General features: G+C 43.3%; 1 protein-coding gene across 2 annotated transcripts in view; it reads right to left on the reverse strand.

Moving 5' to 3' along the window:
• Positions 1-25333, reverse strand: part of LOC135917051 (uncharacterized) — a 75958-nt gene that overhangs the window by 42639 nt on the left and 7986 nt on the right. For both annotated transcript variants that reach the window (XM_065450542.1, XM_065450541.1), the window contains exons 2-5: positions 17713-17864; positions 8214-8415; positions 5816-5919; positions 1908-2110 (exon numbers count right to left, since the gene is read on the reverse strand). In XM_065450542.1, the coding sequence (XP_065306614.1) occupies positions 1908-2110; positions 5816-5919; positions 8214-8415; positions 17713-17864 (661 nt within the window). The remainder of the gene's footprint in view (positions 1-1907; positions 2111-5815; positions 5920-8213; positions 8416-17712; positions 17865-25333) is intronic.

Genomic DNA, 25333 nt, shown 5'->3' on the forward strand with positions numbered 1-25333 from the left:
CCACAGACCTTCAGGCCAAATATTTGTTCTTCACCCCCATATAAACACGGGAGAGACGAATCCTATTCATCGGCGTCCTATATTGTATCGCATGTTGAACGTAGAGTCATCCAATCAGAAGTGGACAAAATGTTCCGCAAAAGGGTCATCGAGCCATCAGCTAGCCCTTGGTATTCACCTCTCGTCCTTGTGAAAAAGAAAGATGGTACTTGGCGTTCATGCGTCGATTATCGCCACTTAAACAATATCAGGCGAAAAGATGTCTACCCACTACCACGCATCGATGACGCCTTGGACTGCTTGCACGGACATAGATACTTCTCATCCATGGATCTTCGATCCGGCTAACGGCAGATTTCCGTTTATCAAATGGACCGCGAGAAGACTGCCTTCATCACGCCGTACGGCTTATGTCAGTTCAAAGCTATGCCCTTTAGCCTATGCAATGCTCCTGCGACATTCACTGCGACCTAAAGGCTACAAATGGACCACCTGTCTTTGTTATCTGGAAGACGTTATTCTTTTTTTCTCCCACGTTCGGCAGCCACCTTACCCGACTCGCTGCAATTCTTGCGGTCTTCCGAAAAGCCGGCCTCTAACTGACTCCACGAAGTGTCAATTCGCGCGCCGTCAGATTACCGTGTTGGGACACCTCATTGACGCATCCGGTGTCCAACCAAATCCGGAAAAAGTTCGCGCCGTACGCAGTTTCCCTGTACCACGTTCTGCTTCTGACGTGCGCTGCTTCGTCAGCCTGTGTTCTTACTTTCGCCGTTTCATGAAAAACTTCGCCGACATTGCTCGGCCTTTGACAAATCTAAAGAAGAACATGCCATTCTCATGAGACCTCGACAGTTACTCATACATGACAGTCGCTCGTTCTCGTTTCTAGTTGTGAAGTTCGCGCCAAGTGCGTGGGTTCTCCTTTGGTCACCATGTCGCTGGGTTGGCCTCTCCCAGAAACTTATCTCTTCCTACAAAGGTCCTTATGAAGCGTTACTTCAAGTTAATGACGTAAATTACGAGATTTCGCCTCTACAGTTTGATGCATCCTCGAGTACCACGCCTGTAGACATCGTGCATGTTTCGTGACTGAAGCCGTACATCACTCGCAATTCTTCGCTTACCATGCGCTGGGACGGCGCTTCACCATCCGGGGGTGCTCTTACGGAAGGATGAAAGCAGAGGCAGAAGATCGCAAGACGCTGGCTGATGGGTGTGGTTGGTGGTCAGCTATCTCAACTACTCTGACTCATCTTATATACATACATTGTACAAACAGGCTTTCTATACTCCCAACATCCTAGGGACAATATCTTGAACAAAGTAAAGCCAGCACAAAACAAGAAAAATAAAGCTTATGCTACTAAATATAGCTTAGGCACCAAATTCTGAATATTCATTTATAGGCAACAACAAAACGCCTATCAAACGACTTTAGGCTGGCAACTCGCGCTTAATCGTTAAATGGGAATGAAAAGAATGTAAAAAAGGTATTTAACATAAATTGCCTGTCTATTGTCATAACTCTGTGTTGTTCATCCCCGTGTTCGTAATAAATTATTTTACGTTTCATCGTTTGATCTTTCGCCGTACAAGCAGTACACGTTTCAACACTACAAAAGCAGTTTTTTACCTTATTTCTAGGCACAGGCTTCTGACTCAAGGAATAGGGCGAGACACAAGAGTGGTGTTATCGGATGGAGCTGCTACAACGTTGATGGACATTAGTCACACTGTTTCTTCATGCTTTAAACAGCTTACTTCGTCTCTTTGGCTGTTTAAATGTTCCAGAACAATATGAATTGGTTCCCCTAGTTAGCCTGATTTACGAACTAGTTACCCTTTCTACCATCTTTCATCAAAAAGCAAGAAGGCACCGACCTGTTATCGCAAGCACCTTTTACCTGGATGTGTAGAAGGACGCCACGTAACCGTAGTGTGTCATCTCAACGCCCTTGCGAAAGCCAGTCGTTCCTGATGTGTAGGTCACAGCAAGAACGGTATCTTTCGGATCGGTGACGGGGCATTCGCGGAACTCTTTTTCATCGATCTTCAAAAATTCGGAGGTATTGACGAAGCCGGCTGCTTGTCCCAGGCTGAATCGGCCCTGAATGAGGAAATAATTCCAAAAGAGCTTTTTCACGGTTTTCTCAATCTCACCTGAATTCTCACTGCATTATCATGCTGCTCTAGCTGCAAGACCTTGTGCTATCACGAAGGACATGTCTTGGAGGTGATTCAGCCCCCCGTAACTCCACGCCTTGTAGAGGTCTTTGTAGAGCCACCTACACCTAAATGAATACAGCAAGTTGGGAGCGTTGGTAGATTAACATTTTTGTGCATATAGACAGTTCGACACGCATAGTGTGAATCGTTGCACCCTACGGTAGGCCACACCAGAACAACCTGCAGGACCCTGCGTTGAGAATGGATGAGGCAAGCCGGGCTGCTTAAAGAATGTCTCGAGGTAACATCCAACTTCCAGAAAGAAAGGCAACGACTGTATTGGTTCGATTGGTATTGGCCCCTGCGCACGAAAGTATAGCCACGTGGTATTTTTTTATATTTCGCGGGCTGTCTTCTAGACGGTGGAAAAATTCTAATGCAAAAGATAGCACATAAAGGTTTTGATCGCCGATTTCTCTTCGAAGGCAATGACTCAACAGTACAATAATTATAGCCATTATAGTTCGCTTCGAGTAGTGTTGTCCTCATCAATACATATATAACTGCGGTCATTCTGACCTCATTTATTTTAGTACAGGCAATCTTTCGTTTGCGTTTTGCGTTACACGTCGACTAAAAATTATAGTGTTTTGTTTTAAAGGAAACACGCTTTGGAGTACACTGACAATATATCCACGCTGCGCTCTCTGCCACCTTTTGCGTCTTATGGCGCATGAGGTTCCTTTTGCTGCTATAAGGAAAACTCCTGGTCTACGCGGTATTTTTATGCCATACAGAATTACAGGCTTAGAACAGAGAAAGAGGAAGAGGGGTTGAAGATTAATATGCAGAAGACAAATGATGATGACGAATTGCCGGGCAACGCAACAACAGTTCGGTATCGCCAGTCAGCCTCTGGAGTCTGTGAATGAGTACGATTACCTAGGTCAATTATACACAGGGAGTCCTGATAATGAGAACGAAATTCATAGAAGAATAACAATGGGTTGGATCGCATACGGCAGACATTGTCAGCTCCTGACTGGAAGCTTACCCTTATCATTCAAAAGGAAGGTGTAGAATCAGCGCACTTTACCGGTGCTAACATATAGAGCAAAGACTTCGATACCGACAAAAGAGCTTGAGAACAAGTTAAGAACCGCGCCAAGAGCGATGGAACGAATAATGCTAGGCCTAACGTTAAGAGACAGAAAGAGGGCGGTTGTATCACAGAGAAAACGGGTATAGCCGATATTCTAATTTACCTTAAGGGGAAAAAATGGAGCTGGGCAGGTCCTGTAGAGCGCAGGTTAGATAACCGTTGGACCATTAGGGTTACATTATGAGTACCAAGAGAAGGGAAGCGCAGTCGAGAACGGCAAAAGAATAGATGGGGCGACAAAATTAGGAAATTTGCGGGTGCTAGTTGGAATCGGTTGGCGCGGGAAAGGGGTAATTGGAGATCGCCGGGAGAGGCCTTCGTGCTGCAGTGGTCATAAAAAGGGCTTTTAATGATTATGATAATGATGATGATGACGATATGATCATCAGAGATGGGTGGATTATTGGATAGAGATAGAATATTCGAAGTGTCCGACATTACTCGCATGAGAAATTAAGACCCGCAACCGAATATTGACACGTGCACTTATCTTCATCGGGCGACCACGTTTCGCCGCTTAACAAATGTAATCGCACAGCGAGGGACGCGCCTGCACGTATCCGACGTTTCTGGAAAGTTATCGATGCTTCTACCCGGCTGTCTGTTAGCGCAGAAACTTGTGTTATCTGATTTCAACGCGTAACGTGAATGGTGTAGAACTTTGTGGAAGGCACGCGGGTCCGAACGATTAGTCTGGAACATTCGACGACTGCTCTATAAAAGCCGACGCGCTTGACCCGCTGATCAGATTTCCGACGGTCGCCGACCGTGTTCGCCGCTATCGCTGTGCTATAAGTGTAGCCTGTTTTGTAGGCACAGGTTCACCCAATAAAAGCTAGTTTTGTATTCCACCGTACTGCTTCTTTCTTCACCGTCACTACCACGTGACAATATTTATTAGGAATTGTCTTATTAACTATACGATAATCACTTTCTTACGGGGCATATTCCTACGTAGGAATTGGAGCCGATGAGTCTCTGAGGCGTTTCCACTTTAAACAACTATGATGGAGCTCATAAATTTCGTTATATGTGCCGTGAAACTCGCGGTAAAAATGCACCCCCATTGCCCTTTCTTTAAGAAACCGCCACATTATGCATTCAAAAACAAAAGTAGCGAACGCCCCCGTATCTTGCCGCGCACGTTGAGAAGGAATGTCTTGAAACTTGCGTCACCCTGAAAACTCCTGCCTTGCGGATACATCTTTCGAACCCACCCGCTGCCACTGATCAAGTGCAATATGTTCCGTTAAGCAAAAAAAGTAAAATAATGATTACCAAGTATTTCTGAATTAGTCGAATATGCATTTTCGTTCTTCTCACAAGTAGTAGGCACCTCTTTGAGCAATCCAGCTCAATCAATAGAATTATGCTATCTGCGAAACGCGATTTGTAAAAATTTGTCCAGGTCTAAAAAAAAAAAAACGCCGGCTATAATTCTCTTTTCTATCAGCGTCACCCTGCACCTCATCACAAGCTAACCTATCTGGAATAAAAAGACCAGATAAGAAAGCAGCGCGAATATTCGTGAACGTGCCATAAGTATCACACAGAAACGCAGTCTTTGCGTCCTAAATATACAGCCTAGTAGCTATAAAACAAATTTGAAAGACTGCCCCTACCCTCAATATTTTGTCCGTCAGTTGATGCGATCCTTAGTTCCATATGTTCTAACCTTTGTAGCACACGGAAAATGTGTGCTCATAATGATACCTTCTTCAAGAATACTGCTTTCTTTTGCAGTTGTGGTTACTTTATATCCACCATATATGACATGGTGTCTGCGCTGCTGTCGCACTGTACGCGGGGTGGAAGAAATGCTCTAGCCTTAAACAGGCATCTGTACGTTCACTCCCAACATCACTCATGTAATAACTGAAATTAAACCACCACTGAAACGTATTTTAAATACACAACAAGAAGTGCAATAAAGATGGCAATTATTTTCTTCATTGGTATTAGTAAATCACACGTAGAAGTTCTGCACATTTATCTGCATAAGGTTAGGCAGGATATTCTGCAAATGTATGCAGTAATGGAAAAACAGCTCAGATTTTTGGTTCAAAGAGTCACCAAGACCAATACTTATACGAGAATAATAGCTTTACCAATAATTAAAGAAACATGAAAAGAAGGCGTAAATGGTTATTTGATATGCGCAGTGTAAGCAGAACACTCTATACTAGTCGTGACATCATCCATTTCTGTGTAATCTCATGATGTGGGTAATCAGTGATTTCCGACATATTCTGCTGAAGCTCCCACCTGTAGAAGTAGCAGAAGAAGACGCTTAGTTTTGAATGACTTTACCGTTACGTGATTCAGAGGTCGCGTGCAATTTGCACTTCTCGATGGTATTCACATAAAGCTCAGCAACTGTGCCGTCCCTTTACTGGCAGTCTGAAATGCGGCAAAGTGTGCGTTCCTTTTGCGCACATAGCGTAGACAAACGCCTACAAACAATGCACAGGTGCTGCAACTCACCTTTAGCTTTAAGCCCGCAACTGCTCTCTTAAACTTCTCTGCATTTAGCTCGTCAGTGAGGATGTGTGTGCAGTCGCCGTCTTCCACTTCGTAGTGCAGCTCATCTGCACATAGAAAATAGCATGCGATTTATTCTCGAAATGTTACTTTCAAATAAATTATACTTCACAGTTGCATATCTTACATTGACTCCGTGAAGATACCATGTAGGGTATACATCAGTTAAACGATTCATTAATAGGTCTTATAACATTTCGCACGAACGCAAAAGAAACCGACGCCGTGGTCTTGCTTTAACTATTCTTTGTTTTTTTGCTTCACATCATTTATATTCTACGTTGACACGATAAACCGGTGCGTAATGCTCTATAGAACAGCGTGACGTGGCTACTTGCTCGTTGCAGCAGCCAACAACTGCGCTGTCACTTTGAAATTTGTTCGTGGTAAGAAAGCCAGCCATCAGGCAGACTAGCCATTTGGAAATCACTTTAGCGAGATCTGCTGTCTTGCATGTCAAACGTCCGGGCCCTACTTAGCTTCGCATTTTTTTTTCTGCGCTATGCGCCCCAACTTCGAAACGGGGAAAACTATTGGGGGATAGGTAGCGAGCAGGAAACTATTCAACGTAACATTTTCGAATGCGATGAAGTTGTGGCATTGGAGGTGATACGTAATTGTTGAAGCTAAATCTACGTGTAGGCTAAGTAGGTTGACTAATCGGCTAATCGACCATAGCAGGAATATTGATTAGTATGCGCAAAGTGAGCACTAAGCGCTGCACCGTTGTTCTCAGCATCGTATCTGGTAGAATTCATTCTTTTTAACTACGTGGCATGCCTTAGGGGACATGGTACAAATTTTAGAAAGATAGAGGAACGACGGCTATCACTCGGATGGTAGTGCAATAACCTTGGATAGAGATTTACTACTGGCTTTACGTTTCACATTTCCTTTTTCTTTTAGTGCAGGGAACTTATCCCATTCACTAGATTAGATACGGTTTGCTGCATCTCCATTTTCGCATCAAGTGTGTTCATGATCCAGTGCTCGCCTGGTTTGCGATAGCGTTATGGGCGGTGGGTGCACAGCAGCCTGTTCATGCTGACTATAACTGGTGTGCTTCACTTAAACTTCGCATTAGAGGCACGGCTGACACAGCAGCAGGAACGAGCGTAGCGATAACATGCGTGCGAGCAATCGGGAACCGCCCCGAATTTCCCATTACATGTGTCACGGAACACCGTGGCGGTCAAGTATAGGCAATGAGTCTTTGCGGCACTGCATGCGAGCTGACATCCGACCATAGCCTTGAGGAGAAAATATTCTGAATCAATTAAAGCTAATTTATTGCAGCGCATTTGCTTAAAATTCTTGCTACTAATATTTTTCTTGAGCGATTCTGCCTTTGTGTAAACGCTGTTGAAGTGCGGCTAAACGCATGCCTGAAACAATTTAAATCTGCGCTTTGTGCTTACCACAGATCTTCCGCACCTTATTTGTCACATCTTCTAGGGTTCGTGTGGCTTCCAAGCGCCTACATCCGCTATCAATTTTGCACAAACTCTGTGGGAGCCTCTGCTCTACTTTAATTACAGGCTGGTGTATTCCATGTCAATGCTCCATGAAAGAGAAGAAAATAATTGTGTATCAGCTGTCCTTCATTTTTTTGCTACAATTTCTGCTGATTGTAACCAACGCAAGAAGAGCATCAGCCGGATATTTGCCCGTTCTGTAATCCCGCTCAGCCCACCAACAGCTTTCAATGGACTCTCGTACGTCCTAGTGACCAAGGAGCTGGTGTGGCATAGAATGCGCCTACTCTTTAGCCTTGCCTGTGTCAGGGACCGCATTGATCTGTTTTCGTTATCACAGTTGATTATATTTTGGTTAGCTCTTCATTACACGTAGCCACCTCAGTAGCTTAGCCAATATAAAGTTATGTTCCTCATTACCAGATCTCGGATTCCATCCCTGCCGGGATGGTCGCAGTTTGGTGGAGGTTAAATGAAAAAAACAATCGTGTGCTTAGATTTAGGTGGGGATTACCAACCATCCGTGATCAATATTATTCCGCAGCCCCGCACTATGGTGTGCTATATAATAACATCGCGGTTTGGGCTCGTGAAACCACATACTTTTACTTAACTTAATTTGACTGCAAGTACAGATCGGTGCTACAGATCGAATTGAGATTGTTCATAGTTATTGTATGCATAGTAAATATATTGCATGCATCAAGCTATCGCTGTTGCTCAGTACAAAGCAACAGCTCTCAGAAAAACGCGTTTGAACCAAGCGTGGCACAATATGCAAATAAATACTCATATCCGCTCTAGGACATCTTGTTTCGAAGAATTTGTATGCCATGAAAATGAATGCGTCAAAGCCGCCTCCTTACGTTCAGTGAGAGAAGCATGGGGCAGGAAAACTGTCGCGCCTGCTAGGATGCAGCCGTAGATGGCTATCAGACTTTCCACGCTGTTGTTGAAGCGAATGCTGACATGATCCCCGGGAAGCACGCCATTCTGCCGGAAACCGATGGCATAGCGCTGCATACCAGCGAGAACCTCGGCACGTGTGAGGCTCAGATCATCGCTGACCTGCAATTGCGACACAAAGGGTGAGTTAGATTTAGTTAGGCCATTTCCTTTCTTTCTCTTCTTTCTTTATTAATAGTTAACTTTCGCTTGAGGGTTTTTACAGGGAGGGAAAATAGTAGAACACAAGCGAACTTGACATTTCATTGCATCAGGTTGGGTGCTCGCTATACAAAATATCAATCAAGCATTCAAATTTGTGCACATCCGTCTGATCTACAACATCAGGTAAGGCATTCCACATTTCGATTACATCTGGTAAAAAAAAATGACGAAAAACATCAACACGTGTGTTATAAGGCTTGACGGCTCTGCTGTGGTTCATTCCCTCGCTACGATTTGCAGGGAACTGGACATGTATTTCCTTTTTTGTCTTCAAAACCCTATGAAAATCAAAACTTTTTGAAAATCTTAAGTCTGGTTTTTTTTCCTTCGGGTTTCCAGCAACTCATGCCCACACAAACGCAGAATTGTTGTTGCCGAGTCCGTCCTTTGGTACCTTGAAGCAATAAAATTCAGTGCAGAGACGCCATAGCATAAGCAAAAATGTTGAAACTAAAGTGCTTTAGCGCGCATCTTGTGCCGTCCGCACCATACTCCTGCGCGCGAATAAACTGCATCTTTTTCTGTATAGGCAAATGAATACCATTATTCAAATGGTCCTGACCGTCTACGTGCTCAGGGTTGTCTATATAGCTTTCGTTATCTAATTTGCACTGTTGTTCCATGCTGCCCAATACGAAGGGCCAATTTGGCACCTTCTGGACAAATCAAACTTCCGGTTATACCCGGTGTTTCCTAGTACTGCTAGAGCAATGAGATTTGGAGGATTTTCTTATGCATTCTGACTGCAAAAGAGCTTTATATACCAAAGACTGGTAGCAGCTAGTTGCCAGAAGGCGTATTCAATAAAGAAATTAGTACACCTAGTTTCGGGGCAATTGTTTAGAATTAAGATCTCACAGCATTACGTAATAGCTGGCTGAAGCATTGAAAGGTGTGCTTAAATGTTAGAATGCTAGCGCGATCCAACATTTACCTAAAGTTTATGAAGCGCTCTAAAATTGATTTGGTCAATTTACCAAGAAAATCTCAGTGCTGTGTGAAAATGACCCTATTTATTGTAAAGCGTTTTCTCTGCAACCACTCTGCAGTCTCTTATCATGGTTCAACCAGAATTTGTTTGTGCAGCCGATGCATGTAACCATTCCCTGAAAGAATGATGCAAGCCTCCAAACCTATCCCAGTATCCTATTGCTTTTTTTTATTCACCATGGTTGCTGTCCGAAATACTGACGTGAAAATTTTGTTCAGTGCTGGAACCACAACATCGGTCTTAAGCGGGAAAATCATTGTCTTCGTTTGTTAATTTGGAGACCTTAACTTTGAAATGCGATTTTTATTCCCCGCTGAAAATATTGCAAGCAACAAACTAAAGTTAACCCCACAGGGGCACCTTGAGAAGTGTTGGTGCTTGGCAAAGTCCTTGCCCCCATACCATGTCTGTGATTTGTACCTCTACTACACGTCGTAAGGTGAAAGGTTAAAATTCGCAAACGGTTACGATTGGGGTCTTGCTCAACCTTCACGCGACGGGCTCCCGCCTAACTATCGGGCTGCAGGCTCCGGGACCCTGCTGAGACTATGAGGGTGAACCTTGGCCGACATATCTGGAACCAGCAGTCCGTACATCACGTATGACATTTGTGTGCTTAAAGAAAAATGACCAATCTCTGTAAAAAAGTGGCGCCGAAGTTCTCAGCAGATAAGTGTTTTGCAAAAACTTTCCAAAGTTCCTGTCTATTCACTCCGCTAACGACAAAGCACCAATACCATGAAAATTGATCTTCATTATAGTGAAGTCTCTAGAAGGAGCAATTGGTAAATAATAGAAAAAAGAAACCTTGCTTCTGGCCAACTCTTGATCAAAGTATAAACAAGAGCACAAAGAGAAGACCTCGAGAAAGAAAAAGAAATTGCTGAGTACAGCGTGCCAGTTTAAACACACCGTAGCCTTAATAGTGTACAAGGGGGATCTCTGCAAAGCAATTGAAGAACGAAACAGACGCAGATGTGCTTGACAATCACCGAACCCAAGGCGTCAGCGCTGTTCGAAGAATCACCCTTCGAAAAGATAATGAACAGGTAAAACTTGGCAGATGGTGATCTTGTTTAGCCGCCGCAGCCTTCCAGACAGAGCAAATTTGGCATGTATAAGTTCTCCCGTGATAGCCTACCTCCTAAATCGGAGACGACGCTTCTAATCTCTGCAGTACTGGCGTGGCTCGGAGTCCTACCGAGCAAAAATTATTTGTGTGAAATTTGGTGAAAATTATCACCCGTCAGAGATCTCCTACAAAACAGCTATGAAATGTCCCAACTAGAGTGCCCCCTCCCCCCCCCCCCCCCCCGCGGCGTACTAGAGATCTTGTAAAGCTTTGAAGAAAGAAATGGAAATTGTTAAGCTAAAACTGAACGAAAAGAGATCATTTCTAGAAGCACGATGAAAAGCATGCAATGTGTTTAGGCGCACATGAATCTGATACAGCACACCGGGGGGAGGGCATAGCTGCTTCTCGTGCGTACAGGCTGCCACTACAGCTTAACTAATTTGGCCTTGCCTCTGATTCTCCGTGATCAGCCACTCACCACTCAAATAGGTTCCGCTTTCGAAGCGAGGCCCCCGAACCCAACCGAGGTGCTAGAAAGGCGTTCTATCTGTTGGGTTCTATCTGTTGGGTTCTATCTACAAAGGGGTTCTAATCTGATGCGACATTTCCTGTTCCTGTGGTGCGCTTCCCTACTTACAGTGTGCTACCAAAGCACGTGGCACCATCAGGCAAGGAGCTTGTACGAGTGCCTTCAGTGTCCAAGGTTTTTGATGAAGCAATGGACATAAAACCGGGTACACCAAGGATGTCTACATCGACGCATCCTGCTTTGCCCACTGGTAGAGGGAAAGCACGTCACCAGCTAGTCGCTGCTTCTGGGAAGGGCACGCGAATAAGGATGTCTTACAGTTCTATCTTTCGAGCAATGCAAAAGCGGAATATACATCTTCCGTAAACTAATCCACGTTTCAGCGTGTCAGAAAGCAATATTTTTTGTTGCTAAGGCATAAGGAAAGTTGCCCGGAAAAGTTGCTTTTATGGTTTGCTGGAACTACCGTGGTGTAATACATAATTTAGGTGACGCAGGCGATATTTTAAACCAATTCTCTCCTTTAGCCCTAAGCGATCAGGAGCCAAGTTTGGAGCAAAAAAAAACACAAACTTTTTGACACCATACAAGGTTTCCATAAGGTGAAACCATACGTCGGTAAGGTGAAACCATACGCCGAGACCATGACACCACTGGCCGTCATTCGGGTGGCGTTGCAATTATTATGGGGCACTAGAGCACAAGAAATTCTGCTAAATACTTGTTTAGGAACAGTGTCATTCAGTGTAGTCTCATTTAAGACCTTAACTACCTGTTGGATGCACGCCGATGTTCGAACACAGGTACATTTAAGAAACCTGGAGAGACTCGCAGAAACAGTTCTTTACGTACACCTAAATGAATGAATGAATGGTTTATTTTATCATCAGTTCAGCATACATATCCAGTGGTACAGCGGGAAGGGGTGGCGAAAAGGCAACTGAATGCCTGACAACGCGCCAATCCCCGCCCAGACCACGACATTGCACAACACTCAGCGAGTCACTAGATAATACATAAATGTAGTAACAAACGAAAAAAAGAAAAGAAAAACAATTGTTGCAGTACACTCAGTCTGTAATACATAATACATAAATATAACACTACATAATGACACATAATGGAAGTAATTAGGAAGTACATGACTGTCCATACGGACGTGATTATCTGTCATGCCTTAAACGTTCCGCGCGATCAACTCCAGCACGTACTAAACCATGGCTGTAGAGACTGCACCTAGCAAACTGTGCAGTCGACGCGTGCTGAGTTAAGAAAACATTATGAAGAAAGTCTTAGTGTAGAGGAAATTCACAAAATATTTACTATATGTCTTTTTCAAGCGCCATCCATCTAAATACCCCGAACCTCAAGTATCACGAGAAAACCGGAAATCTCGGTGGACAGAGGATTGCCGTAAACCGAAAACGAAGCAGACAAAGCTTGGGACACCTTCAGGAGGTAGCCAATGTACGTTCACCTGTTAAATTTCCAACAAACGTGAGCTCAAGCACGTTACATCTGTACAAGAGCAGGAAATACGTGCTGGAAAAACTTCGTATCTTCTATATAGAGTTCGACATCAACAAAGAAAGTCTTGGAGGGCATGCGGAAAATGAATGACGATTACAAAGTTTACATAATCCATCTATTAACTCATCCTGGTATTCAAACGGCCCTCCACTATTAGGCGGACGTTTTAGGAGGACGTTTTGCCCAAGTGTCAATTTCATCGTACTAAAATGCCACTTTCCTATCTTACAAAAGCAAAACAGAAAAACAGAAGTTACCAACTAAAGGAGCCGTGAAGGAAAACGATAGCTGCGTATTTACTATAAGCTAATAATCGAACGCCCTTAGTACTCGCAAACAACAAGACCAGGTCTAGATAACATTTATTACGCATGTTTCTGCACTTATCTGAAGCTCTATCATGGGCTTTACTCAAGTTTTTTAAGAAGGTGTGGCTTACGGGCACAATACCCCATGCTCGAAAGCTGGCTGTATTCATCCCTTTCTTGAAAGCAGAGAAACCACATACCCTCCCTAACAGCTACCGTCCAAAAGCACTGAGAAGTTATCTGGTAAAGTCGTTTGACAGCATAGTAAATGTCAGGTTCACGTTCAACCTTGAGCACTGTAACTTGCTAAATACTAACCAATGTGGCTTTCGGAAGACACCATGAACATTCGACCCTTCGTTCCGGTTGGAAAACACAATACCAGAGGCATTTACACAATAAGAAACCGTGTCTACCAGTGTTCTTTTATCTAGCTAAGGGTACAAATCAACCTGGGGGTTCGGAATCTACGCAACTTGGTTCATATGTGAATAAATGGCATAATGTTGAACTCCTAGCTGGGTTTCTCTCAGACCGTACTTTGCAACTATGCATTGGTACTACCCTTTTGCGTATCAGGTGTAAGTCTCTTCGTAGTTAAAATCATTTCCGTCGCACAAGTAATGCATGCGTATGTCAAACATTCAATGTATGTTGAGGACCAACAAATTGTTTGCCGTTCTTCCAATAGTAACACCTGCGAACGCGAGATACAGCTAACCATAGACTGTCTGATGGGAGACAAAAATCTCATCTGGTTTTTGATTGAGAAAACCGTGGCTGCTCTATTCTCACTCAAACGAAGACTCCAACCAGAACCTAATATACAGCTAAAATAACGTGATCTGCCTGTGAGAAAGGACAACAGATTTCTAGGGTTGGTATGCGATAAGTCACTAAGTGTCATCCCGCACATAAACTCATTGAAATCGAAAGCAAAAAAGCCACGAAAATGCTAAGAATCTTATGTCAAAAAAAGCCAAGGCTCGGACAGGAGATGCACCCCAAACTTATACCGATCATTAGTTCTTGACTGTGGTTCAGTTGCCTACGGATCAGCCATGCCGTCATATCATCGAAGACTAGATCCTGTACATAACCTTGCTCTACGTCTTGCCACGGGTGCATACAGAACATCTCCAGTGGCTAGCCTCTATGTAGAAACTAAGGAACCATCACTAAACGAGAGACGTTTGCTTTTAGGAAGATATCTGCCGAAGATCTGCACATTACCTTCACACCCTTGTTTTAGCATTGTTACGTTGTACCAAGCAAGCAACCTTTACACCAACAGACCCTCTAATATAAAGCCGCTTTGTTACAGATTTGAAGAAATGCGTCATAAATGAAATATGCCACAAGGGTTTTTGTGTGTACACTAAATACCCTAAAGATTACCTCCATAGAATAACCTGCCCGCCATCTGTGATTTCACGATGACAAACATCAAGAAAACCGAAATGCCACAGGGGCACTTCACAGAGTTCTCTAGTGTGCAAGACAAATACTGGGACTTCAATATATTTTACACAGATGGATCCGAAACAGGCGAACGCCTAGGCATAGGCGTTAATGGAGCAGGGTGGGAAAAACGTGTACGTTTCCCAAACAATGCTTCAATCGTCACTGCTGAAGTTTTCGCTATATTCACGGCAGCAAACAAATCAATAGAAGACGACGGCCTTAGCACAGTTACAGCAATTCGGTAGGCGCACTTCAATCTTTAGCATTCAAAAGGTACAAGTTACCAATTTTAGGAGACGTACTGAAAATGATTACAGCAGCAACCGATAATGGAAAAGCTATAATATTCGGCTGAGGTTTGGCCATGTATGGATAAGCTGAAATGAAAAAGCGGAAAAGTGTGCACCTAAGGCAAGAAATAATCTCACCGAACACTTAGAGAAGCCGTCAACCGACTGCATGGCGGAATTTCGATGAGTAGTGAATAAGAAATGGCAATCACGGTTGGAGAGAAATATATATATACATATATATATATATATATATATATATATATATATATATATATATATATATATATAACACTCCATGTTGAAAAACCAAGCACTGGTTATATAACAACTTCTTTCCACATAAAGAACAAACACCACAAACAACTTGTGCGAACTGGGGAGCCATTTTACCAGTAAATCATTTTCTGATCTGTTGTCTACAACTAAACTGGAAACGGAAACAATTTTTTCATACCTCATACAAAAGAACTCGACATTTTACTCTGCACTACTGATAGGGAACGACTCTGAAATATTACTAAAATATCTCGTCAGAAATAATGCACAATCTTTAAGAGCCTTTTGCCTTAATACTTAACCGACAATGCTATAAAAACAGTTTTAATGACCTCTCAATTTCTTGTGCACCGATACCTTGTGTTTGGCGGAACACAGCCTAAGTTGTTATTGCGCCCAAAAAACACTATAAAATAACAACAGCGACATAAAGCTGAGCAGGCCGTTAGCGCCAGCGACGTAGCTCACACCACAACTTTAGGCATGGTACATGGTAACAATATATGAGATCCACCGGCGAAAATACCATCCAAGAACTTCTGGCTTCTTTTCTTACAGCGACTGCATGTGTACTATATGCGCTTCTAATTTCTTTTATTTTATTGCACTCTTTAGCAACAGCCTCCCTTCAGTAAGCGCTTACAAAGTAGCAAGCGCTGGAGCGATATAAGCAAAGCGCTCACACTATCTACAATAGGTATTCAGAGAGAGAGAATTCAGAGAATGAGAGAGCGAGATAAAAGCAAAGTAAATAAAGAAATGCTAACCCGAGGAACCAAATCTAAGACAAATCGAGCGGAACAAGGTCCTGTCTGCTGGCTCAGTCCGTGCTGCCAACCTTCTAAGCCAATTTTCCGCTAGCTTCAATCGAGAAGTTCCTTAGGTTTGCCGACATTTTCGTAATACGGTTCTTCAGTTTGTCGATAACGGGCTACGAGTAAACATCTTTTTCTTAATGGAAATAAAGACCACATTTTCTAGCTTGAAATAATCTCTAACTTTGTTTAAATTATTGAAATAATGAAGTTCTTGAACTCAAGCTGAAATAAGACCACAGGGCAAGTAGCGCTAACAACACGGGTCTTATACACGCGGCCCACATATTCGCCGTAGGATGACCTCAGGATGTTTACACTTTCCTCTATACGCAAACCAAGCTTACACTGCAAAAAAGTACCAAGGTTTATATGGGATCCTGTAAGAATTGTACAACCCTGATACAATGGGTCTCGCTGCAGTGGTTTGAGTTTGGGACCCTCGTCAGAATGCTACTAGCAACCAACTATGTATATCGAATGAAAAATAAACTCACGCTGAAAAACTAAATGTAGGACTTTCAAAACGGTGTGCTACTTCCAGACACCGATGTAAAAAATGTACTCTGCAATTTTATTCCAACAATGCTTACGCGCTAACACGCCGACTTCAGCCCAACACAGAAGTGCGGCCAACTGTCCTCCCCTCCCCCCGGCATTGCTGTCAAAATGCACCCAAACACGTTACGACTAAGAATACGCAATGATACTTTGTCGATTGTTGCTCTGCCTATGCGCCGCCTTGTCGTACAGTGCTAGATATATGCAGGTGTTCGCTAGTGTCTGCGCTGCTTTGTTTGGTATTTGAACTACGTTTTTTTTGGCAGTTTGACAGACCCTCATAAATATTTCATTTAACGGCAACATACAGTGACAGCACAGCCAGAGGTGCAAATGGCAATAGCCTAGTAGCTGTGCTCTGTTAATGAGACCACGAGATCCACGCCTTGTTATTTAAAAAGCGAGCTTCGTTCACTGCGCTGCCACGCAATCATAAGTCACACTTCGCAGGCTGAAATCGAACCACGTCGTCCAGACAGCTATTCTATGTATCGGCCGTCGCGGTGTGGCAGTGGTGGTTGCTCACGTCTCTGAATTCGACTTTCCTCCACGTCGTAAAGCAAATATTTCCTCGATTTCTGCAGATATTGCTTTTTCAGAAACAACACCTAAATCGCCTACATTTAGAAAAATTCTCCCATATTTGGCATCACAGGGTTCAGTGCAACGACACTATGTGTATCCATCCGCCACATGATACGCTGAGATGAAAGGTGGGCGCTAAACGAGCTACCATTGTTTAGTGTAAGTTTTGAGTCGTGTTTCAATGCATGCCGCGGATCAGATATTTCAGAAATGATGGCTACACATTGCAATTTTTGCTTTGTAAAGAATCACCCTTCGTTTCTGACATTTTAGTTCTGCGTATTAGTATTATTTACTATATCAGTATTATTTATTTTGAAAACATATATACACTAGGCAAGAAAGAGAAAGCGAGGAGCAGGCCGGTAACTTCCACCGGAAGGGGCACAACGCATTTCTACTCTTCAGAAAGGAATAGAAATAGAATTTAGACAAGAAAAATAGAAATGGAATGTAGGAAAAGGGGATGGAAGAGCAAAAAAGGAGCGAATTAACAAATCTCAAAGAATTAAGCGGAACAAACACAGTGAAAGTCAGACGCAATGTGACTTCCATGGAATGTAAACAAAAGGAAATTAAGCCAAGCATTCGAATACCTTAAATTCGCAATCCTTCGTGTGACTTCCCTCAGTTTTGTCGTAATTCGTGAGCTTACGTAGTCAGCGACTTTCTGATTCGCTGTTATTCTTCTCACGTCACCCCCATTAAAGTGACGGAGTCGACAAGCATTACTGGCGATACAACATGGCGATACAACAATGTTCTTACCAGCGCAATCTTGTTCGGGTTGATCAGCAACTTCTCTTTTGCCAAGGCATAAAACGAGCATACTGGGATGTCGATTCGCGGGTATGGTGAGTAGATGACGCGATCTTCGATGCGAGCCTTCATGGTTGCGGTAGGCAAGTCTCTTTGTAGCACTGTAAGGTAGCGTGAAATTCACATTTGTCAGCACTTGTCTCTTAGTATCAGTTTCAATATTTTCTACGGTATGGGCATTCCCTCCTACATGTTAGGAGCATTCACAACTATGAGGATTAGGAGATGCACAGAAAAATTTTGACGTGGTGCTTGATCAAAGCAACGGGTACATTTTTTTTTAAATCCTTCGCTTCTACTGCTACGCCATTTTCGAGCAGCACCTAGGCAGCACGCATTAACGGCTTACTAGCAAGTCAATTTATTGTTGTTGCAGTCCGTGTGAACAGCAGACCCACAGGCGCTTGCGAATAACCATATGTGATGTGCCATATTCCATACTCTGGGCGCCACTTTACTTCTACTTTAGATCGGGCGACAGTGTTTTATTTAGGAAAACCTTTGTTTAGATAGGACCCTCATTTCGCCACGAGAATTGTCAGTTCAAAGTGTTTCCCCAGATGTTTTTTTTTCGAATAATTAAAACGCACCAGCATAAACAGTATCGAAAGTAGAAAAAACAAATACACTAATGAACAAGACTTTGTATAACTGTGTGCTTTAACTTCCCCAATGTATCTGATTTTCATCATTATTAGTTGTGTTTTGTTCGCTTGCATGGGCTTTAACTTTACGAACTTACTGTTGCAACTTTTTTTTTTGTTTTTGCAAAGATTTAAGCAATCGCACTCATAGCAGTAACCTACTAGATAATTCATTCAGTGCTCCAAAAAAGACACTGAAGTGCTGACGCTTAATTTTGCGCAAACACCTTTGACATCTCTTAGCTAAGCATCTGTCCACATCGTAAGAAGCAGGACTTACGAGCGTTACGTCGCAAGCGCAAAGTCCTAAAGTGACTTTTACGGCGAAAATAGCACCGGATATTTCATTTCATTTTATTGCCTTAAAGACCTCATTCGGTGTATTACATAAGGAGCGGTTAACACGTGGACAAAAGAAAAGGCAGGTGTTAAGGTGAAATACAAGTTTGAACTGTTTCTAGAAATTTTGAATGATATGGTGATGGCAGCGAAATGAACTGTGAAAAGTAATAGTTCGTTGTTCGAGAACGAGAAACTTGGACTTGATACCTGGTGCACTGTGATGTGCGTGAAGATGATGGCCTGATGTAAGGTGGGCGGCTTAGCAAGCTGTAGAAAAATTGTAATAAAGAGATAGCGTGGCGATATGACGAAGAAATGCAAGCGATGTCAAGCTAGATTGAGATTTTAATAGTGAAATGCTTATGTTACGTGAATAAGAAGAATGGATGAATATAGTCGCACGATTCTGAAATGACTCGAGTGCACTGATGAAATATGTTTTTTGTGGGTTCCAGATGGCAGCGGCATATCCTAGTTGTGGTCTGACAAATGATTTGTGTGCGAATATTTTGACGTGCTTTGAAGCATGACGAAAGTGCCGCCTCATGAACCCGAGGGTCTTGTTCACTGACGAAATAATGTTATTCGAATGCGCATTCCAGGAAAGGTCGTGGAGCAGGGTTACGCCTGAGTACCTATAGGCTAGAACTGATTCTACTGGGACGTCTTCAATTGTTTAAGTAGAGAGATAAGGATTACAAGAGTGGGAAATCGAAATAAATTAGCACTTGTTAGGGTTCAAGGCCATTTTCTAACGGTTGCATTAGTTCTGCACATTATTATGGACATTCTTGAGAGATGCTTGATCAAAGATGTTAGTTACAATTCGATAAATCACGCAGTCGTCAGTGGACATGCGAATAGCACAAGATACATGCAACGGAAGATCGTTATTGCATATCAGGAAAAGCACCGATCCTATGACTCGTGAGGGACTACTGAAGTGACAGGGAAAGGGTTCGGAGGAGAAGTTAACAATGACCAACTGGGAACGATTATTAAGGAATTTTTTTATCCATCATACTAGTGAGCATCCAGATTCCGTCTGGATAATTTTATTAGCAAGAGGTTATGAGGCACTGTGTCAAAAGCTTTAGAGTAGTCTAAAAAAGTGGCATTATCGAGATTATCGAGATTAACGTGCAGATTGTTAAGGAAGATAGCTAGGTGTGTTTCACATGAAAGCCCTTTACGAAAACCATGCTGAGAAGGATGAAATGAGTTTGTCGAGTCTAAAAAGTTCATTATATCCGAGTATATGACATGTTCCATGATTCTGCAAGGAACATTAGTTAATGAAATGGGGCGGTGGTTTAAGGGGGAGTCTTTGCTACCTGCGTTGAATGCTGGAACGACCTCTCCCAGTTTCCCATCATCCGGTAAGGCACATGTAGACAATGATTGCGAGAACAACAGAGTGAAACGTGCCACGGATATATGATTAGTATTCATTAGGATCCTTGAGTTAATTTAGTCTACACCGGAAAGAGTATATAATTTCTGTTTGAATGATTGACAGTATACCATATATCGAAAATACAATGGGTTGCATATGCGATGTTATTTTAGTAGGTAGTGGAAAATCTATAATGGTAGCTTTTTGGAAACATGGTAAAAATACTGTGTTGAATATGTCAGCTCAATCGGCGTCCGTGTCGGTGTCGCCTGCTGCATTCGTACCCCTGACAGTACGAGCTTCTTCAGGATTTAAAATGTGCCAGAACTGCCAAGGATTTTTAGTAAGTAGCTGGGGTAGGTCGACAATATAAAAACAAATTTTAGCAATGCGAAGGGCACTCAGGTAGGTGTTCTCTGCCATGCAATATTTTGACCATACCTCGGTGCATCCATGACGCGTGGCTAGCCGGAATAGACGTTTATTTTGGTTTTCAAGCTTCTTTAGAGCTCTGGTGAACCATGGCTCATTTTATTGGTGTGCATGTTTATTCTTGGTATAAGTTTGTTTACAAGTTAATTTTGTTTTTAAGTAGTGTCCAGTTTTGTGGAGGTGGAGTGCACATGGAATAATGTCTCAGAGTGTGAAAATGAGTCGCCTAAATTGTAATTAATAGCTTCGCAATTCTCTTTATCATGTCGGGATATAGTTTTGTAGTATTTTTATTGTCGCAAGGGTTGAAAGGTGAAGGTGGCACGGATTACTTTATGATCGCTTACCTCATGAAGTTAAGTTATGGATGATAGACTGTCAGGATGGCTAGTTAGTATAAGTTCGAGTGCATTAGATGTCTTTTGTAACCCGCATAGGCTCTAGTAAAAGTTTAGTTAGACTGAAATTAAGACACACATTAGGAAATTCTTTAGCAGCATCATTGCCTGTGACTGAAGCATTAGTGTTAGTCCAGTTGATCTGCAGAAAATCAAAGTCACCAAAAAGCAGGATCTGTGCGTTAGGGTGTTTTTCACTAAGTTCGCTCAAGGTGGTATTAAGTGTAGGCGAAAAATGAGGAGTGTTATGTGATGACCTGTAACAAACATCCAATAGAACAGTCTGCGTTGAAGCGCGGCAAATTAGCTATCCCATTTCCTAGTCAGTCTGAATGGTTGGAGAAGAACACGATAAAGGATGATGTGCGGCGATTAGCGTTTGCGGTTTTTCCGGTCAAGGCGGAAATTCAGCAGATAAGCAAGAAGCTCGGTACCAGGCAATTTCGTCAGTCAGCCACGTTTCAGCTATTATCAGAAAAAAACTGTTAGACGTTAACACAATGTTCAACTGAATATGTCGTTTAGTAAGGAAGCTGGGTGCATTGGCAGAGAATTTGGAAAAGGAAAGATTTGGTCGGGTCGATACTTTTTGGCGAAGGGCTTTCCCGCGTCGAGTTCTACTATTGCAAATTCTTTCACTCTAACATAGCGCTTATTACCAATGAATAGAGTTTTAAAGGGCAGGGAGTTAGTTTGCTGATTTGCTTCTTGCGAATGCAAAAGGCATATTTAGGGACATTGCAACTTCAACCAAGAAAGCATAATATTTCTGACTCCAAATGGCCTGTTCAGTAACTGAAGGAATAAATTCCTATTTTACTTTATATTTTTAATCAAGTTACATTGCAATTATGCTGCTATTCAAGGGGATATTGCAGGAGCGGGGAAAACAAAATGAAGCCGTCACACAAACTGACAACTCATGAAAAGGATTACAAGAAAATCATGTACTTGAAAGCAAATTAAGCCCAGCATTCAATGGAATTTAAAACTTCCTTCCGGAGCAATGTCTACGTAGTACCAGACCGATTGTTTCAGTTCTGTAACATTTTAATATATGGCGCGTAGGAGATGTTCTTGCCTGTAATTGGTGCCGGCTACCCGGTTCTTTTTTCACATAGGAAGGGGCCAATGATAAAGCCTACAGATATCAAAAGGAAACCACTTAATACCACTGAAACTGGAAATGAACTCCGAACCACCGTAACAACAAGTCCAGTCACATAGGTCCGCTAAAGCCACACTAAAACTGAAAGTCAGCTAAGAACCGATAATTTCTTGTAGCACGAGCTGAACGACAAGGACAACAGAAAGGCACATGTGACACACACACACCGCTAACTTTCGAGTATAGATTTAGTTCCAGTTCTCATCAATGTATGTTCACCCACGAAACGTCACGCAACAATTGAAAAATATTGGTGAACATGAGCGAAAACCAGGAAACGCACGGAAGCACTTTTTGTTCAATTTCAACGTGTATGTACATTGTCAATATGTGTGGCAGAAAACTGCTTGCATGTGGTTCCCGGTTTTTAGTTCATGTTTAAGAAGATTTTACACGTATTTTGTGACGGTTCGAGAGTGTATATATAGCGATGAAAACTGGAAATAAATCTGTTGCTCAAAGTTAGTGCTGCGTTTGCCAGATGTACCTTTCTCTTGTCCTTATCAGATATGACGCAACCGCGTTCCTTGAAGTCCGACGGCGACGGTAGTATGGCTTTCTAACAGTCGCAACAGCTTCCCGATGAGACGAACGTTCTCTCGCCATCTGCTTCAAGACCGCCTTTTACTTCATTTTGGGGCAGGCCTTCGAGGAAGCATCATGGGACCCAAGGCAATTGGTGCATTTTATAAGCGCGGTTGCACAGGAGTCTACAGCGTGGGCCTCGCCGCAGCGGGAGCCAACTCGCGTGTTCGCACACACGGAGCTCACGTGTCCCAGCCTCATGTCATTCCGTCATCGTAGTGTCTTCGCGATGAACAGTCGCACAAGGTGCCTAAAGTGATCGCCCCTCACGTGCGAAGAGAGAAACTCCTCTTGAAAGTTATTTTCACGCAGCGGGATCTGCTGAGGCTGACACATGGGCTATAAAGAGGCCAGAAACGGTTGCTTTCAACAGAAACTGCAATTCAGCGCTAAATATCGAGACGTCCACGTCGTACGCTACACTAGTAGTGCAACAAACTTCAAGGGCATTCTATGAGCGAAGGCTCATGTGTTCTGGAAGCTTGCTCAAAGTTCTCAGCGCAGTCTCACGTGCCATGTCAATAGCCAACGCATTTTTTTATGGGTTGACTCTAACGTTTGTCACATACTTTAGCACCACTCCTTCAAGTTGCACTGAGGCAAACTATCCGTTGAGTCGCCTCAGGTTGTCGGTAGCGAGATCTGGTACAAATACAATCGCATTGACTGTGGTATTCGGAGCTGGTACTACCGCTGACCTTCTCCAAGATGTGGACACGCCGGTGGGGTGTTTTTGTTTCACCTTGTGGGTCTGCCCAAGCTCTCAGGTGTCATCGGAGAAGTCCACACTGCTGAGCGAGTAGACACTGGTGCAGTCGGCGTCGGTGTCCCTTTGGAGCCCGGCCCATCTCCTTAACGCTGCCGCCGCTGGAGCCACCATCCGTGGTAGTGACACAGGAACGTCGACTTACGTCCGCGACACGAAACATGGGGGCTCTTTAAAGATGTTCAGGAGGATCAGGAGGAAACAAGGTTTTACAGCAGTCGATGTCACGCCGCCGTCAGGACTCTACTGGTACACAGGCTTCGTGATGCAGCCATCGTCACGCCTCATTGTTATCACACCTTAGTCCTGTCACTGTCATCATTGCATACATGCGTTGTCATAACGTCATAGGGATACCATAGCGGTTGTTTAACTGCTTTCATTCCAGCTTCTTCGTCGGACTCTAATAATATCGTTGTCAATATGCCATGGCCATATTGCCGTCGCTTTCACGCGGTCGCTGAACCATTGTAATCACTTCAGTAACTTAAATTTATCGTCGTCATGGGGCCTTCGTCAAGGAATTGGCGTCGTCCTATCTTAACCATGCTACTGTATGTTGTCATTCAATCGCGTTTTTGTGCCGTTGTAATGCCATCGTCATTTCCGTCGTCGCCAGACAGTCCCTTTTTACGCACCCGTCGCCGTGCCGTCCTTATAGCGCCACCATGAATATGTCATCGTCGTCATAACCGCTTCCGAGTCCGGTTGTCCTCTTATATTTGGCACGCCATCCTCGCCATACATTGCCATCATGCCCTTGTCCTAATGTCGACGTCATTTTACCATTGTAATAATTTAACAATCATCATCTCAATGCCATCTTGTCGCCGTTACCACGCCTGATTTCTAGTTTGATTGACATCATTCAGTGAGCATGTATTGCAATTGCAATGCATGCTCGCTGACCTGGAGAGGCAAAGCAGAAGAGTGGGTCTAAAAATTAATCTGCAGAAAACTAAAGTAATGTTCAACAGTCTCAGAAGAGAACAGCCATTTACAATAGGTAGCGTGGCACTGGAAGTGGTACTTAGGGCAGGTAGTGACGGCGGACACGGATCATGAGACGGAAATAATCAGAAGGATACGAATGGGCTGGGGTGCGTTTAGCAGGCATTCTCAGATCACGAACAGCAGGTTGCCATTATCCCTCAAGAGAAAATTGTATAATAGCTGTGCCTTACCAGTACTCACCTACGGGGCAGAAACCTGAAAGCTTACGAAAAGGGTTCTACTCAAATTGAGAACGACGCAATGAGCTATGGAAAGAAGAATTATAGGTGTAACGTTAAGGGATAAGAAAAGAGCAGAGTGGGTGAGGGAACAAACGCGAGTTAATGACATCTTAGTTGAAATTAAGAAAAAGAAATGGGCATGGGCAGGACACGTAATGAGGAGGCAAGATAACCGATGGTCATTAAGGGTTACGGACTGGATTCCAAGGGAAGGGAAGCGTAGCAGGGGGCGGCAGAAAGTTAGGTGGGCGGATGAGATTAAGAAGTGTGCAGGGACGGCATGGCCACAATTCGTACATGACCGGGGTTGTTGGAGAAGTATGGGAGAGGCCTTCGCCCTGCAGTGGGCGTAACCAGGCTGATGATGATGATGATGATGAGGATGATGATGACTTCATTTCTTCGTCGTCATTCCATAGTTGTCACTGTGTCAGAGTCATAAATCATTGTCACGCAGCCATGCCTGTATAATCTTGGCAAACGAATGTCAGAGTGAAACCTGGCGGTACCAGAGTAGGTCTCATAGAGCTGCTGCACTAAATGTATCACAATGGGCACTGCATAAGTAAAATAAACGTTACTTCAAAAACATGGTGCATCACTG

Source organism: Dermacentor albipictus, chromosome 10, assembly GCF_038994185.2.
Source record: "Dermacentor albipictus isolate Rhodes 1998 colony chromosome 10, USDA_Dalb.pri_finalv2, whole genome shotgun sequence".
In the NCBI taxonomy this organism is placed as follows: Eukaryota; Metazoa; Arthropoda; class Arachnida; order Ixodida; family Ixodidae; genus Dermacentor; species Dermacentor albipictus.